We start from the raw sequence: 17,537 nt of genomic DNA, 5'->3' as shown, positions 1-17,537 counted from the left end.
CCTATTGAAAAGATTTATGATTTGTTTTCGATCCTCTCCACAATACAGCAGCGAGAGTCTGGACTCATTTAGAAGCATACCAGTGCTGCTGATAACCTATGAACAACCAGAAATGTTCTTTCTTCCCAGTGGCTAAGGAGACTGCTTCTGTACTGTTTTCACTTCAGGATTTAACTGAACAAACATCACAGGTCAATGTAAATGTCCTTTAAAGATATTTCCAAGTTCTTCCAAAGGCCTACACACATGGATAAAACCACAGAGCCACCAAGATGGCAGTTATAAGTGAGCGTCCTGCATTTCCAAAAGTTGTGAGCACATTTTAAGACAAAGTAAGAGAAGCTAACTTTCAGCATTTGGTGAATTCCCATTACTGTTCTTACCTGACTACGTCGCTGTTTCAGTTTGATCTTGACGAGAAGAATGAGGCAAACAAGAGACACAACCACAAAGAAGGCCAGGAAAATTCCCATATCAAAGTACTCGGTGGGTTGCTTAAAAATTAAAACAAAGGCATTATTTTTCCTTCCTTTAGATCATACTCAAATCTGTTGTTTATTTCTAACTTCTCAGAAGCCATTGCCAACTGTACATGGTCAGAATGGCAGAAGTCAGAGTACACATTGTTCTGTTCATTAACTGGGATTCTATGAGACAAAACCTGTGTTTCACGTGCCACTGCAAGTGAATGGAATACACAGAATGCCAATCATGAGATGTCAAGTTTACAGTCTCTGAACTGCAAAATCCAGGTTTTTTAACTCAGTGAATCACACCAAAACAAATTCTTATAGCTTACTGGGTTGCTTATGCACATAAGTGACTGAAAATCAACATCTGAATTTTCAAAAAAATGGCCCACTTCTCAAATACATTTTTTAACAAAAGGATTCCATTAAAGAAAAAAAAACAAAATAAACCCCAAGACCAAAGTGGTAACTGGGACATGGATGACCTCTAGTTTTGTTCTTCTGTAAGCTGTATTTAGAGTATCAGGAAAAAAAAGTCTAGAGAAACTATTTTATATTCCCAGATAATATCATACTTCATCCATGTTTAAAATACTACACAGAATTATTAGTTAACATAGGGCAAGCCACCTTCCAAAACTGAACCATCAGGCGTGTACAATAACTAAGTTACTAAATCAAGAAAAACTTCTACTGTGTAATTTTTTTAGCCATTTCTATACTCAAAAGCATCCTTCTGAAAGACAGCAGATGCCACATTGTGGATTCCATACTTACACCAAGTGCAGCTGCTTGTCCACAGCGCAGTTACTCAGTTTATTTAGGTCAATAGAATTTCACATGTATTAATGCACATAAGGAGCATCAAAACATCTTCACCCCCAGTGCAGTGAGCAAGCCCTGCCTGCAGTAACAATAGCACTGTGATACCCAGAGAAAGGATCTGAAAGTCTCACCCGTGGGGGGCGATGCTGAATCCTGGCCCGTGCCACTTTCTGCTTGTTAACTATGTTCATTAGCTTGACAGCATCAGCACCTTTCACATACACCACTGGTCTCTTCAGAGGGTCCTCTGAGCCCTGGTTCAGCTAGAACAAAAGAAAAGAGTCTGATCAAAAGGCATGTTTCAGGATAACCACTTTCCTTCTGAACAATGCAGAGAATGGTTAAGGAGTATGAACGTGGAATTGATTTCAAGCACCAATTGTTCCCTTCTACCACAGACCTTTAGTTAAGTATTCTACAGAATTAAACCTGAATTGAACTTTTGACTTATGCTGCCTTATTTTCTTTTACGGACCAAAACTAAGATTAAGGATAAGCAAATGCTATTTCTGAACAGCAGCTTTAACTTGGCTGCATTATGTATCAGTGCAGATATCAATACTGTAACGTTAAACCTCACGATGAGGAAGAATAAAAATCTGCACATTCCAAAGAAATTGTCCCTGCTACATTTTATCAATCTTTCAATTTCAACATTATTCACATATAAATCTATTCAGCTTTCTGAACAATCTCGTATCAGAGTTCTGCCTTTCAGGTTCTTTGTACCTAGCCAAGTTAAGTTAGTAACTTCTGATGTTTATCTCTACAAACTCATTCAAAATTACTTGAGTTCTAGCAACCATGAGACCTATTGACTACAGGATGAGGGGCCTCAAAGAGTAAAGTATTTCAGTAGACTACACAATTCACCCTGAAACTTCCTTCCACATCCAGCTATGTTTTGTCAAAAAGGCCAGATCATAGAATCAGAAAATAATGTGTGTGGGAAGGCATGTCATGAGCCCAACCTCCTGGTCAAGGCATGGTCAACTATGACATCAAATCAGGCTTCTTATGGCTTTATCCAGACAGATGTTGAACACCTTCAAGTGTAGACAATGTGCAACTACTTCTCTGGCCAACAAATCCAGAAAAACAATCTGCTAAATTATATACCAGAGAGAGTAATAACTAGACAAGAGAACTGTTCTGTTAAAAAATGGCACCAACACAATAAATTCATCTAGCTTATTCTGACTTACAAGAAAAACACAAGTACAGAGGATGGTTGATACAAAACAAACAATGCACTGACAAGCAGATGGAAATGGTACAGGGGAAAGGAATGAGATGACAGGAGTGTGAGCAAATAGAATAAAAGTATCTTATAGCTGAGATTAACATATCTGCATTGTTGATAGCTACCTGTTAGTTCTGGCTAAACCATGTAGAAATTACCAGCTGACTGGTCCATCATCCTGATTAAAGGACTCTACTTAAACTGACCAGGTGATGATAACAGATTTCATTGAGACTTAAAAACTGATTCTCCCTAGTATTTGATGGATTTTCTGAGAACACTGAGCAAACTACTTTTAAGGCAGGTATCTTGTGATGACCTAAAAACTAGCTGAAGTATTCAGGCATCCTACGTGTCTACATGCCTTGTTGGCCTAGGGCCAAATCTAAGCACTGTCCTGCTCCCAGACACATACTCTCTCATGATTTCTCATCTAAGAGAGAATTCTCCCAGCTCCTCAGTCATTTTTGCACATTGTCAGATTCTTGCTAAACATGATGCTCTGGGTGCTGTTACTTGTCTTCAAATAGGCAAAAGTAAAACTAAGAAACAAGTCAGACTTCAAAGGGTGTTTCTAAAAACAAAAGTTTCATTCTTAATTTACAGCAGAAGATACTCAGATCAATGGGAATAAACCCCATTTAGGCAAAGTCCTTTCATTTGGCATCTACCAAATTATCTGAGGACAACTCTTCTGGTCAGGCCTGCCTCCAATTTCTGTTCATTGACTGGAAGGAGGGACTGCCTTTCATAATACTCCACTCCTCCCTTTCAAAGCAATCTCCCTTATTTGTTCTAGTGCTTGGTAACAAGCATACATGAGAAAACTTCCTAAACAGCTCCCCTTAGTGTCTGAGGATATTTCCATTTGAACCAAAGATACTTCAGATTACCTCATGTCAGTTTTCCCTCCACTGTTATCTGTCATGGTCTTCCACAATTCCTTTACGACTGCCAAAATGGTACTTATTTTCAAGACAAATTACTTAGCACTCCTGATGTTAAGGGTTCTGAAGACTTTAAATGAGAATCAAAATCCATTAAAAACAAGCGTCCAGAGCAGCATGAGAACAGAGCCAATCCAGTAACTGTTACTTTCAGAGTATGAAAGCTACATCCAGTCATTTCTCTCCTGTTTGCCAGTGTTCCCACAGGCTACTGCTCTTTCATCTAACAGAGCCTACTTACTCTGTCAGCTACTGCTCTAAGCCACTAACCTTCTTCCACTTTATTGGTACACCTGAAATATTCAAATACCCACTAAACTAGTTTCCCAGCTCTTGGGGACAGACGCACCCAGTTTATAATCAAGCAAGGAAAGCTGCTGCTGCTGTTAGAAGGTAAAGAGCAAGAGACAGTAACTCAGCTTCCCAAGTCCAGAGCAGGGTGGCTGAAAGTAACCAGAAGCTGTAACACAGAATTAAAAAACAGAAAAAAACAGATCACATCTTTGTGAAGATATTTTTCCTGTGTAGAAAAGGGGAAAAAAATATCCCTGTGAATGTTTTCAAGATCAAGGCTGCAACTTTGATGCACATGGAGACCACAGTACTCAAAGCATCCATTGCACAGGGTCTTCTGATTCCTTTGTCCAACAGATGCTCACTTCAGAATTAAAGCCAGCTTTTTTAATGTAAACATTGATGATCTCTCATTTCCCCCAAGAAATATAGGCTGCACTTAAAAACCTTCAGCTCCACTTGTTTCTGCTGTAACAGAAACAGCAGTGTTGTTTCAAGACAAAACAGAACTAAACCAAATGCAGACTATTTTTGTGCTTATGTTTCTTCACTGAAATAACTCAGAATTGACTGAAGTGTGTTAAAGCCTTTCATAGGGCTATTACCTCACCCACTTCAAATAAAAAGATGAAAGTTATAACAAGACTTGGAAAAAGAAAAAAAACCCTGGTTGTCCACAAAATACATAGGCAGAAATCATCAGCTGTAAATGAGAAAGAAATGGTTATGTTTTAAAAAGAAACTTGTTTAGAATCAGGTTTGAAAGTCGTTTCGCAATCTCAAAAACAGCAGCTGCTCAACAACACTATTGATCACAGGCTGGATAGAGCCAAACATCCTGTGTTTTGTACACAGAGCTGGGCAAAGAAAACTTCCTTGATTAGATAATGGGCCACAAAAAATTGCCTCCATCCTCTTTCAAAACCGTAATCCCAGACCTGGATTCTAGCAAAAGCTAGAAGAAAAATCTAACTCCCCAATGTTTTCCCTTTCTACCAGGTTCCCAACACCTACATTGCTTCCTGCCTGACATTGCTTCATACCTGATCAATGGCATCTGGGTTTTCAGAAACATCAAAGATGACCGCTGTGGCTCCTCGCTGTACTGCTCGTTTTGCCTGCAATAAGAAAGACAGCATCCTCAGTCCCACCCCAAAAGATAACTTCTTAACTCAAAAATTGCTCCCTCTCCTCATCTCCAGATAGAAAACTTAACATTTTGTGTTTCTGTGTAGTTAAAATAAATGACAGAACAATTACAAACAGGAGTTCCTGAACCAGCATGGAACACAGTTAAACTTCTCTAAAGCTTCTACAGTGTCTCTGCTCCTTCCTTCTCAAATTCCTCTTTCAACAACCTTTTAAAGGAATTCAAATGACATTTAGACCCTCTAAAGACTTTAAATACAAGAATTTTTTTAAAAGTATGTTCTTTTCCCTCCATTTCACTTGGAAGTATCATTAAAAACCATCTTCCCTATGACTTGGGGTGGAGACAAGATAACTAGTGTAAAAAATTAAGGTGGACCAGGTTGTTTATATTTTTTAAGTGTCATTCTCACAAACTAGGATATCAGCATCTCAAAACGTGCCTCAGATAATACTGCTTTTTCTGACCATCAGAGGTCAGAACTGTTGCGTACACTTCTTATGCTGATCAGAGCTACATAACTGCACAGCTTTTCATCAAATACAATCCAAATGTGGAGTTACCAACTGCACAGAGAAGGTATTTGTAGATATTAAACTCCTCTGGGACAGAGAAAACTGTATTTTAACCACCAAGGATAACACAGGGTTTTTATCCTGTTTCTGCCACTGTGTCTCTGTATGCACTGTTGAAATGTTGCTCAATGGCTCCACAACGCAGATATTCCCAATAACTGTTCAAAATCCTATTGCCTTTATGGAGACAGAATGCAAGAAATTATTTCTCCAAGTAATGACAGCTATCACCATCACAGTACTAAACAAGAAGGCTCTCCACAGAGATTACCAGAACCTGAACTTACATTGAGATATAAGAGAAACCAGTAAAAGTGATAAATTATGAAACATTACTCAGCATTTTCCTGAAAAAATGTTGGCCAACACAGAGAAGCTGGTTTTAATACATAAAGGTCACGTTATTTGCTCTATTCTAGCATTTTAAATCAACAAAACCCATCAGACAACACATGAGGGAAACCACCTCCCAGATTGAAGCTTTTTCTCAGCCCACCAGGTATTTGTCCCCTTTGAAGTCGGTGCACCTGGTTAATGACTAAGAACTGCTGGGGAGGAAGAGTTAAAAGGAATCTACCACCCATTCTCGTTTGCAGCAGCCCTGAGGTGAGGGCTCATCCAGGTTTCCCTAGAAGGCACCCCTCACAGACACACACTGCTTACAGAACTGTTCAGGCTATTTAGATTGTTTTTTCAGGATGATCAGTCAACAAGCAAGGCCCCTTGATCTCTGAAGAGATTTTTAAATAGATTTTACAGATCAGCGATGATAAAAACTCCTTAATTGCGTGAATACGCTGAACGAGCAGCAAGTTTTCACCACCAGGTGCAAAGAGATGGAAAGGACCGAGTAAAAAAATCGCTCTGCGGAGGGTAAATGGGGGTGACCCGTCCGGCCATCCTGCCAGCTGCTCGTTTCGCTGCGGCCAAGCGCAGCTCGCAGCCCGAGCCGGGCGAGGCCCCGGCCGCCTTCCCCCGCGGCCCTGAGGGAGCAGCGGCCCCGCACAGCGCCCCCCTGCGGCCGCAGCGCCCCCGCGCCGGAAGCGCCGCCTGTCCCCGGCCCTGGTGGGGAGAGGAAGGGGCCGGCGGGCGCGGGCAGAACGGGGAAAAGCGGACGTTTTATTCTTTTATTCCTTGCTGGGGTTTAAATCCTGATACCCAGGGAGAGGCGCGACGTTCGCTCCTGCCAAACTTGCCGGGCTCTGCCAGAGGCACTGGCCATCCCTGTGCAAGGGGCCGCAGGTGCTGAAGAGCCGTGTCCGTGCTCGGGTGCCGAGGGCACAGGCCAGGAGGCACGGCCCGCACGGGGAGCTGAGCCCGGTGCTCGAGGCTCCGGCTCCGCGGCTCGGTGGCCGCCTGACGGGCCAGGTTCCGCTGGCCAGAGATCAGAGCGCGGCTGCCTCCGCCTCCTGCCGCCTCCGGCTCGGCCTTAAAAGCGGGCACTCTGCAGGGAAGTAAAGCAGTGCGAGCAGAGCCTGAGCGGGAGCGCTGCTGTTCGCTGGGCTTTGCCCTGCTCCCCTCAGCTCCAGGCGGCTGAGAGAGCACCTGTGACCGGGGCTCCGGGCAGCCTGAAACACCTGCCGGCCGCTGCGGCCCTCCTGCCGCGTCCCCGAAACCACCCCAGGGTATTAAAACGTCTTTGAAATACCCTGTCCACTACTCAGTAATCAGGGCAGCTCAAAATAACACAGCAATGTTAAGTCCCACTTAAAATAATGCCAGTCTATAATAAGCACGTGATTTTTTTTCTTTTTGGGCTAGCCAGCATTTGGAATCCCTCAAATCATTTTTCCAAGCAAAGTGACCAAAACTACATCAAAAATAAACACAAGCTGGATCAGGGGGGAAAAGAAGCTAATACAGTACATGCTTGACTTTTACATTTGCAATACTTGTGGCAAACAATCACACATTTCCACAGTTCAATTCCCATTCGCCAGGCCTATTTCTTTCTGTGATTGCCTTCTGTGGCTTAAAACAAACGACTATCACAATGTATCAGTATTCTTCCTCTTTTGTAAAGAGTAACAGAAAACAAACAGAAAAAATGGTAATTGCACTTATCGTAATTCAAGTGATCACTTTGTTCATAGTGACAACAACTTCCAAGTCCATCTCTGGGCTCAGAGTACAGTTTATGCTAATACAGAACAATGGACACGACCAATAAAATGTACATTAAATATCGCTTCAGATTAAAATCTGGCAGAATTTACTAGGCCTTGTAATCTAGGTAGGATAAGAGGAAACGCACGTGACAGAAGTGCACGAAAAACACCTCTCCACATCTCCAAGCCTGGGGAATTTTAAGTTATTACCTCAACACCAGAAAGATTTTAAGAGCTCTGCACTACCTCCCTGTGGGCCAGGCAAATACAGTAAGGAAGTAACAACTTCCTCGATGAGGCAAACTTTCATCCCCAGGGACCAGATAATTATTAAACAGGTGCTCTGTTCCTCTTATTCATTCAAGTCAGGTACAACAACAACAGTCAAAACAATAAGTTCAGCTCCTTCCTGACATCTTGAAGGACTTTGCATGATTGCACATATGAACATGGTATGCATCTCCTCTGCTTTCTAGTATGGTTTCATTCCAATTAATATTTCAGTTAGTATGCAACAGTGGAGAAACCATCATAAGAAAAGCTGCTTAACAAGGTTCCCCTTTAAGAGAAAAATCATACCAACAACACTAGCCTTTATTCATTACATTACTTCTTTGCCAGAGTTAGAATTCCCTGACAATATTCAGTAGTATTTGCACCTGAGGACATGACACTTTAAACTAATGGATTTCAGAAGTGAATAAATTACAGATGAGAGAAAGATGGAGGCTAAACCCATAGGTGGGGAGATCAAAGTTCATTAAGCACTGCAAGCTCTGCCATTTACATCAACATAGTAATGCATTACACATCTATTAAGAGAGTACCTTTTGCTGGAAATGGCTATTGGTAGAGCCAGATTACTACTTAAAAATACACTTTTTGTAAGTTAACATCCTGGATAATACTGATGGACTGAAGGGAAAAAAAGATGCTTTAAAAGTATTGGCTGCTTGTATAAGCCACAGATATATCCTGGTGTTATAAAATGATGTTCTCGCAAATGTTTTTACATTTAAAAATACCTATCTCTCTTCCTGGATTTGTCCAATTGTTCACCCAACTCTAGCTACCATCTTTTTGGAACCTAGTACACTCTAGTTAACAAATATTAATTGTAATTATGGTATGTGCTACATGAGCAGGTTGATTTATTCCCAGGGTTAATAAACTCATAAAGCTGGGGAAAAGGAGGATGGGCAATGGTTTGAAGAATAACCAGTAGAGATGCCAGTAAACTCCTTTTAGCAAACTATTCCACCCAGCATTAATAGTTGGTCCTTCAAAATGATCAAGAGGGGAAGCACAAGAGTAAGGATATAGTACACAGAAAACAGTCCTATGGATCCCAAAAGCAAAATGCTGCTAGTGCTAAGGGTAACAGCACAGCTCCAACAGCTGTAACAACAGCTTTTTCCTACTGCCATTCCTTTTTTCACTGTATCTTGGGTTTCGGGGTAGAAAATACAGTGTGTTACTCTAAATCACTGCAGACACTATTGAACAGAGTAGTCAATAAAACTGGTTTGTACATCCTTATTTAGCTGAGAAATGAGCCAGCCTGAATTTCCTCTGTCAATTTCTGAGGGTTTTTCCCTCCTCAGTTTCTCTATGAACTAACAACTATTGAAATTGAGGAGTATTTTCTGGATATTCCCAGCCCATCAGATCCAACAGTCTGTGTCAGATCTCTCTACATCACAGAGTCAGTGGTCATTCATCTGACAAAAGAGTGGGATTATGCAAGCAGTGTTAAGTGGAACGTTTTCCATAGCTGATTCTATCATCAGCTGTTTTCTGGTGCTTTGAAATAGGAGAAGTCAGCCTCTTACATAGCGTACTGGTAACATACAAGCAACACTCAGTGACATGCAACTTGCAAACTCTGTGACTCCAAGGAACAAGATTTTCAACAAAAAGGTTCAGTGTCTTGTTTTACTGGCAGAAATGGCATCACATGAAGCTAGGCAATAAAATCCAAACCTGCTCATCATTAAGAACCTTACGTAAAACCCACACCATTGTGCAAATACACTTTTCTTTGCAACTGTAAAAATGAAAAGACCTGTTTCTCTCAGAGCCACACAGAACACAGACAACAACATCTGAACAATCCAGGCCTCTCTCTTCTCTCCCCCAACACTGCTATCAGGCTCAATCAATCACAAAAAATACCTTGTCCCTTGAACCAACACTGGAGCTAGCAAGCCAGGCCACAGGCCAATTCTGCAGGGCAGAGGAGGAAGGAGAAAAGGACAGCCATCTACTTTGCAAACAGCAGAAGTTAAAAATTAACCAACTGATGCTTCAGACCTGTTAATGTACAATTCCCTGGTAATTCCAAAAACTCAGTTAAGCCAAGCATAAACAGAATGCCATTTCAAACCTTTTCTGAGATAATGAAAAAGGAACTTTCATATTTCTGTCTGAAAACAAAAGCAGAATACAAGACAGCCAAATCCTCATGTATCACACCTGCATAAAACCCCTGAATAATTCTGAAAATATTCCTGACTGGAATACTCGACTTCTCTGGCACCTTAAAGATATGTTTTATACACATGTCCTTTTGATTTTGAATTACACAGCATTACAAGAATTAGTTACCAATTAAGAAGTATAGAACGTGTGAAGCAGCATTTTGAAATTTAAAAGCATAATCACAATTTAAAACCAATGTACCTTTCTGTAAAAAAAAAAACAACCCAAACCTTAAAAAGCTATGTACTTGTAGCTTTAAAAATCTATCACCTCACGCAACACATAATCACATCAAAAATATATATACACACCAGTGTGATTCATACCACACAGTACTGAGATGGTTAAAATGAAGAAAAGTGAACTGTCTCTCTTTTCTGGGGTTAGGGAGAAACACTTATCAGTTCTGAGTCTAGACAGAGTAAAAACAGTAAGAAAAAGACATTTATTTAACTCTGAACACAGCAAAACCTGCCAGCTGCACATCTCTTAAGGCACATTTCAGAGTCATGGGACTCCACTCCCAACCCCCTGACCTCTGCTATCACCATTTTGCAGGCCAGCAGCCTTGTTGCTATGACAAGGCACAGCCACAGAGAGAAGGGTGAACACTGGAAGAGATCAAAGGAGGGGACTGGGGTCTTGAACTAGATTACATATTCACAGAGAACCTAGCACACTCAGCAAGAACTGGGTGGCTGCATTCACAATTGATGATTAACCCTTTTCCCAGCTTTTCCCAGAACTTCTAAATACAGTTGTCTTTTAAATATAATAGTCACAAGATGAGGGTATTTTAGGAATTGTGTACTAAACATGTACTATATCATATGCTATAAAATACCACTGCAGCCAATCCAGATAAATCTTAACCTTTGCACTGAGGGTGTACTGAAAGTAGATGGATAGAAACAATAAACTAGATCTAAGATAATTGTGTAAACATACATACGAGCATGTTGTGGTGCTGAGAGAATAAAAAACAGAGATATAAGAAAGCACTGGAGGAGTTGTAAAGTAAAGAAACTATTAAAGCAGACCACTATAAAAAGGCATCCCAACAGTAGCCAAGCTGTGTAAAAAGAATGTACTGAAGTTCCTCCTATAGGCATGTGCTTTAATAGAATACTAACTTTACAATTATAAACTGGCATTTATGTACATCAAAAAGGAAAACAAGGAATTATAAGAACTGCCTTGCATTTAGAATGAGAAATGGCAAAACTCTGAAAAACTGTTAGTAAGAATTCAATCTAACCTCAGTCAATTGTATCTCTTGCTTAGCCTCACCCTCAGGAAGCTGACCATCAATAGGTAGGTATCTACTGTGAACAAGGACATTTTAGAGATAACACAATTATCTGAGATAATGAAACAATAAATCCATATCTCAGATATAGACCAAGGCGAGTTGAGAAGAAGCAAAGGTATTTTCTTTTTTATACATATCAAAGTGCTGCAGTCCTTTGCCCTGGAGCTTCTGTCCTCTTTGGCAGGAATGAGCATCTGCATCCAAGACTACGGAAAGGCATGTAAGCCCTTAGTAAGAGACTTCAACCTTTCTGAATGAACAGAAAGTCATGTGGGATTCATGACTTGGAATCCAGTAGGATACTCCTGATTCTGTGAGATCCTCCCTCTCTACTACTGGAATCAGGTTTGGTAATAAGTTCAGTAGTAAAAATCTGCATGGTGGGCCAGTATTCCAGTTTAAGTAGCAACTTTCCATGTTCATGGCTGCCTAGTACAGGATGATACAGCCCTTCTTCCAAACAGCTATCCTTGGTTTTGGATTAGTTTAGTTTCAAGGTCCCAGACTGTGGTGGGCCCGTGTTGTTAGTTTGTTGACTCTGTACAAAAAAAAGGGGAAAAAAAAAAAAAAAAGGAAAAAAAAGATAAAAAGAAGGGGAAAACAAAAATGAAAAAGGTGGAGGATTTTTGTTACAAAGGGAAACTGGAAACTTCTCTCCACGCAAGCAGAGACATGGCTGTATTGCAGAGGCCTCGGGGCAAGGATTAAAGAAAAACAAAATAGAAACCCTTCCATCTCTAATTAGGGTCTTCATTTGCCAAAGAGCCATTCCACAGCGGGAGGAATTACATTCAAGCCGTTGCTTGGATAACGTCTCCCAGCAGGTTGGCTCCTCAGAACAGGCTACTCCGAGCCAACAATTTCTGGTTACTTGGAGGCAAGCAGCCTGCATATTGTTTTAACTGGCCTGGCTTTTACAGCCAGTTTTGCTGAAGAACAATCTTCTATTCAGAATGCAGAGATAAAAGCTTCACTTGTTTTGAATTTGTCGCCAGTTTCTTTATCCCTTTCTTTTTTTAAACATGGGAATTATAGGTTCTGGAGATTGCATTATTTCCCTTGTAGACTTCAATGTTTTTCTCCCTCTAGCCACTTGATTCTTTGCCAGTGAAGGCTGCTGTCTGGAGTCCAGCCATTCATCAGCCCCTACCTCATCATTAACACTGTGGTGCTGGCGGTCACAGCTCATTGCTGGCGACAGGAAATCCTAACTTGCAAGAGGTTAACCACAGCCCATAAACAGTCAGACTGGCTCATTAGTCCCTTACACTCAGCTGAAGCGACCCTCTGGGAGTTTCAACACCGTTCATGGACCTGAAGTCTATGGATCCTGTGCTCTTTGCAAATGCCTCCAACACCCACTTAAAAGCTCACTATTTGGATCCTCAGGGCTAAGGCCCATCTTTCTTCCTATCCCAAAGGGACCAAGTTATTTGAGCATTTTGAAAAATTTCATGTCTGTGATATATTTTGGCTTACTAATTGAACAAAACACCAATGGGCCAAGAATTGAGGCATTAATGCACTAGAATACATACATTCTTGTGATATTTTTAATAGTTTCTGTGAGAGTTTCATATCCTTACTTAACAGTTCTAAGGCCACAACAATGCAACTATTAATGATATATAATTAATCTGTATTACTTAATTCATGTCACAAATATGTCTGACTTTAATGTTCCAAAACTAACCTGCTAGAATTTCAAGTAGCTTGGTCAGTACTCCCTACACTGACTAAAAGGCACTTCCTACTCATTTTGAGTTCACACTGTGATCACTTGTTTCATTTGGAGTCATTTCCTTGAACTCAGTACAAATGTTAAATCATCATGTTATCCAAAACCGCACCTCTAGATATCAGCTGGTCATCAAAAAGATAAAATGTTTAGAGCAGAAAAACATGTCCTGGCAAATTATCTCAAAGCAGTAGGATATGAAGCACAATTTGTGTAATTTTTTTTCTCTTTCCTTCCTTTCAGTCTTGTGAAAATTATTGCAAAACATTCCCACTTTATATCTGCAATTTCTTAGGATCCAGCTTTTTACCACTGTCGATTCTATCTGCCCAACTTTTATTCTGAATATTGGAGTCCCTCTGATGCAGCTCTGGTTACATTCCGAAGTTCTCCAATTTCTTTCAAAGCCTTCTGTCTCCAAGTGCACCAAAATTAGGCATGTCACTCATCTGCAAAGTCCTAAATAATTCCATTCCCTGCCTCCATATCTGCTCCTTATTTTCTTCATTTTCTGGTCCATTTATCTGATTCTGTTTGCCAGGCTTCTTTTGTGTTCATTTCTATACTCCAACACAGCAGCACTTACTTGCTCTCTCACTTTTCTGTTTCAAACTCCATTTCTACAGTTCTTCCAATATGATTGTCACTAGGTATTTCTCCTGTTAGAGAAATAGGTAGATTCTGCATGTAAAACAAAAACAACTCTCAATGTTTGAAAGGCTTACAAGGCACCACAGATAATGAGGGTCCAAAAACTTAAGAGACATGAAGCATTTACATATTATCATTATTATTAGTCAATACAGCATGCCTTAAATAATTGTTCCTTAGTCTTTACTCAGCCCTTGACTTCCATTAATTTCACTGGGAGATCTGACTGAGCTGAACTCCAGTAACACATGTAGTGCAACAACAGCTGCTTCTTTAGCTTAAGAGAGAAGCAGCTGTGTTCCACAGTTGGTTAGAAAGGAGTGAAGATGATGGTGGGGACTGCTAAGGACTCAACTCTAAAAGTGGACATTTATTTAAAGTAATCAATCCAACAATGGCAAATCTAAGGAGTGCCCAGGGGGAGAAACACGAGAGAGGGCTTTTGTTCATGAATAGCTGATGCTTTTCGTAACTGTGCAGGGAACATGGAAAGAGAGTTAGTAAAATAATACAGTAGCAGATTGCTGGCACTAGTTACCAATGGAAAGAGCTCACCACAACCCATGAATGAAAACCTGACAAGAGCTACTTCTTCTGAACTGCATAACCCGATTCAGCCCTTGTTTGTCCCTTCTTTTGAGCTCTCTCCTCTTTGGCTTTGATCCAGTTCTTTTCTTTCCTTCTGCATCTTTCACCATACGACCCATACACAAACCTTTCCTCTCTCCACATTTCAACTGGCTTGCTTGTAAAGCTCTTTCCCATGTTCAACCTCTCCCTTCTCTCCTCAAAGGGATTGCAGAAATTAAAGTGGAAAGTAGTGATGGAATGAGAGGATTTAAAGAGAGAATACATGAGAAAGATGCTTGTAAACTCAAGAATTCAATTATAATGATGCCACTACTGCTGCTTCATGCAGTGGCCACATGTTCTAACATTCTTAGATGCAGCCTTACTGCCTTTTTTCTTTCCCATTCAAATCCCTTTCTTCATCTGTTAAAACAGGCTTGCTGTTAGAGTATGGTCTGTGGGGAGTGAAGAGACAAGAAGGGAAGCAGAAATACATTGAGCTTTTGGCAAAAGCATCTTGTTCTATGTGATTTTTTTTCTTCTTGTTGTCTTTTTCTGTGTGTCATTATGAAAAACCATCTTCTTCCAGAAAAAACATGTATTATCCCCTCTTCTGATCTCATCTGTGCTAAAGTTTTGTTAGAACTCTAGAAAACACTGTGTCTATATGGTGCAGAGGTCTGATCACACTGCTAGCACTGGAGAAGTAAGAAAAATTAAGGTCAAAACATAAACTACATCATAAGTATTTGCACAAATAACAGCATTACTTCAGATATAATTTTAAAATATGTTCTACGGTTCTTTAAAATGGATGTTAACATTTCAGGTATCCTTGATATTATAAATGATGCTTAAGCGGTGAATAACAAGAAATTACCATTATGATATAACAGTACTTATGACGTTCTTTGGTGCTTGGAGAAAATTATCATTTTCTCTTCCCCAATATATTCTTTAGAACAAATAGAGTAAAGACAAATACAAACATGGCAGGGATTACAATTATATATACTATGTTTTTTCACAGTAAACCCTAATTTTTGGTAGTGCTAAGACAACAAATCTTGGAAATAAAAATTTTAATGCAAAATTAATGAAGACACTTAAAGAACATGACTGATTCAGACGGTCTGATTCCTTAACGTTAGCCAGGATGCTATTTTTTTCCCATTAGAACTCATATTTCATTTTTCATTACAAAACAATGGGGTTGATAAAAACAATAGTTTTTGTTTTGTTTAGAGTTCTGGCATGTTTGACATTTCAATATAGATGTATCAGCTGACCTACAGCCAGAGGAGTCTAGCCTCATTCAATAAGCTTTTTTCTACTTCATAACAACTTCCTTCTGAAGACAGAATGTCTGGGAGTTCAAAACAACCAGTATTAAGTTTATACTGCCAGAAAACTTTTCTCAGTCTGTAGTCTGACATACATTTATGCACACACTGCTATCACAAAAGCAGACCCTACCTCCTCTTACTTGTTCCTACCTCCACTGGACACAACACTGTCAGCACAAACCTTCAGGTAGCCACACAGTGAAACAAACAAACCAACCAGCTTAAAAATCACTCTCCCTATTACTTTTCATCCAGACTGATTAAATTTTGCCACTAATTTTTGAGACTACTGCCTCAAAAATTATTACAAATGCTTTCTGGATGCTGCTTGCAAAGAAGAAACACAGGTTAACAAACAGAGGGTAGAAAAGGTCCCCAAATTTTGGAATAGATACCATAAGTGGAATGTCAACTACTTCAATGGATACAAGAAGTTTTCTTGAAGTGACAGTATTTCCTACTCTATGTAGCACAAGACTCATCACAGGATGCCTTACTGCAACTGTCACTTCCAGTTGAAAGTATCTGAACAAGCAAAGTTTTGGAAACATTGACCAAAGGTTTTAGGCACGTCTCTCATTAATTTTAGATCTTAATCTATGGCATAGTACAGTCCTAATTTCTAAACAAGTTTAGCATGGAAGAGTGTTTGCCTAAATTCAATATGCATTTCTACAACTGAACTGAATCCATTTCTACAGGAAATTATCCAAACTGTGTATAAAGCTATTAATGTTATAAAGAAACAATAAGTATACTTATACTCCTATATTGGTCAGCAACCAATTTGAACATATAACTGTTTGCTTAACATAGGCTACTAATATAAAAGTGTAAGTTGCTTTTGTTTAATTTGCCTTTTTTTATTAGTTTTAGCAACTCTGAAATAAAAAGATTAAAAGGGACTCCTCACAGGCCTTCTTGTTCCTCAAGTCTTAGAACAGATCTCTCTTTATTCAGGAACTAAACTACCAACATAGCCCCATAAATTCTCATTTGATTACCTTGTAAGAATTTTTATACTTAAACTGAATTGTTAGACAAAAGGTTAGGAATCACAGTTCAACTGTGAAGTGAATTTTCAAGTTATGATGATTTTGACCCCAGCCTAACTAGTATAATAATAATGATGACACAGCAAAACAAGAGATTCTTCTAGTTAGTATTTGTGTGAATTTTTGTAAATAAGCTCTTAGAAAAGAAGTTAATGGATATTAGAAGAACTGCTAGGAATTTCCTCTTACTACAGATTTCTTTCATCTGAAGAAAACAGGAAGCTGTAGTAGCAGGGACATCCTGTCTTTGTTAGGTTATACTCAGATGCACATCCTCAAATACATGTATCCTATTAATACAGAAGAAGAACAGTCCCTGGAAGAGAAAGAGGAACAAAATCCTTTCTTGTGGACTTTCAATCCTGCAGAAAGGGAAGAAGTGCTACTTTTAAACAAATCTTCAGCATTTTCTCACTATCCTGTACTGAAATAAAAAGCAGTGGTATTGCTGAATTGTATTTCAGTCTTGACTTTGCTTTGAAAATGACTGGGGTGGGGGAAGAACAGGAGTCTGCATATTGCAGAGTACAGGACACTAGCAGTTTCAGTGCCATCAAAGTACAGTGGATCCCAGAATCCCAGAGCGGTCTGGGCTGGAAGGGACATCAAAGAACACCCAGTTTCAACTTGCCAGCCCTGCCAGGATGCAGGCAGGCAATCAGTATTGCAGGCAGCCCTGCTTTTCCCTTCCTCCAGCACAGTGCCACTGCTGGAGCGGTGAAGGAGTCTCATTGTGCTGTGTGCAGAGAGAAGGCAGGAATTCCAGGAGGGG

At 39.9% G+C, this 17,537-nt stretch overlaps 1 protein-coding gene across 7 annotated transcripts in view; it reads right to left on the bottom strand.

Moving 5' to 3' along the window:
- ZNRF3 (zinc and ring finger 3) overlaps window positions 1-17,537 on the bottom strand; it is a 76,530-nt gene that overhangs the window by 9,037 nt on the left and 49,956 nt on the right. For 4 of the 7 annotated variants that reach the window (XM_086855983.1, XM_086855984.1, XM_086855985.1 and 1 more), the window contains 3 exons: window positions 4,823-4,897; window positions 1,427-1,558; window positions 384-494 (listed from right to left, as the gene is read on the bottom strand). In XM_086855983.1, the coding sequence (XP_086712109.1) occupies window positions 384-494; window positions 1,427-1,558; window positions 4,823-4,897 (318 nt within the window). The remainder of the gene's footprint in view (window positions 1-383; window positions 495-1,426; window positions 1,559-4,822; window positions 4,898-17,537) is intronic. The other 3 variants (XM_086855987.1, XM_086855986.1, XM_086855982.1) reach the window with 1 other exon arrangement.

This window comes from Cyanistes caeruleus, chromosome 18 (genome assembly GCF_971803275.1).
Source record: "Cyanistes caeruleus chromosome 18, bCyaCae1.hap1.1, whole genome shotgun sequence".
NCBI lineage: Eukaryota > Metazoa > Chordata > Aves > Passeriformes > Paridae > Cyanistes > Cyanistes caeruleus.
This window is presented reverse-complemented; position numbering and strand designations above follow the sequence as displayed.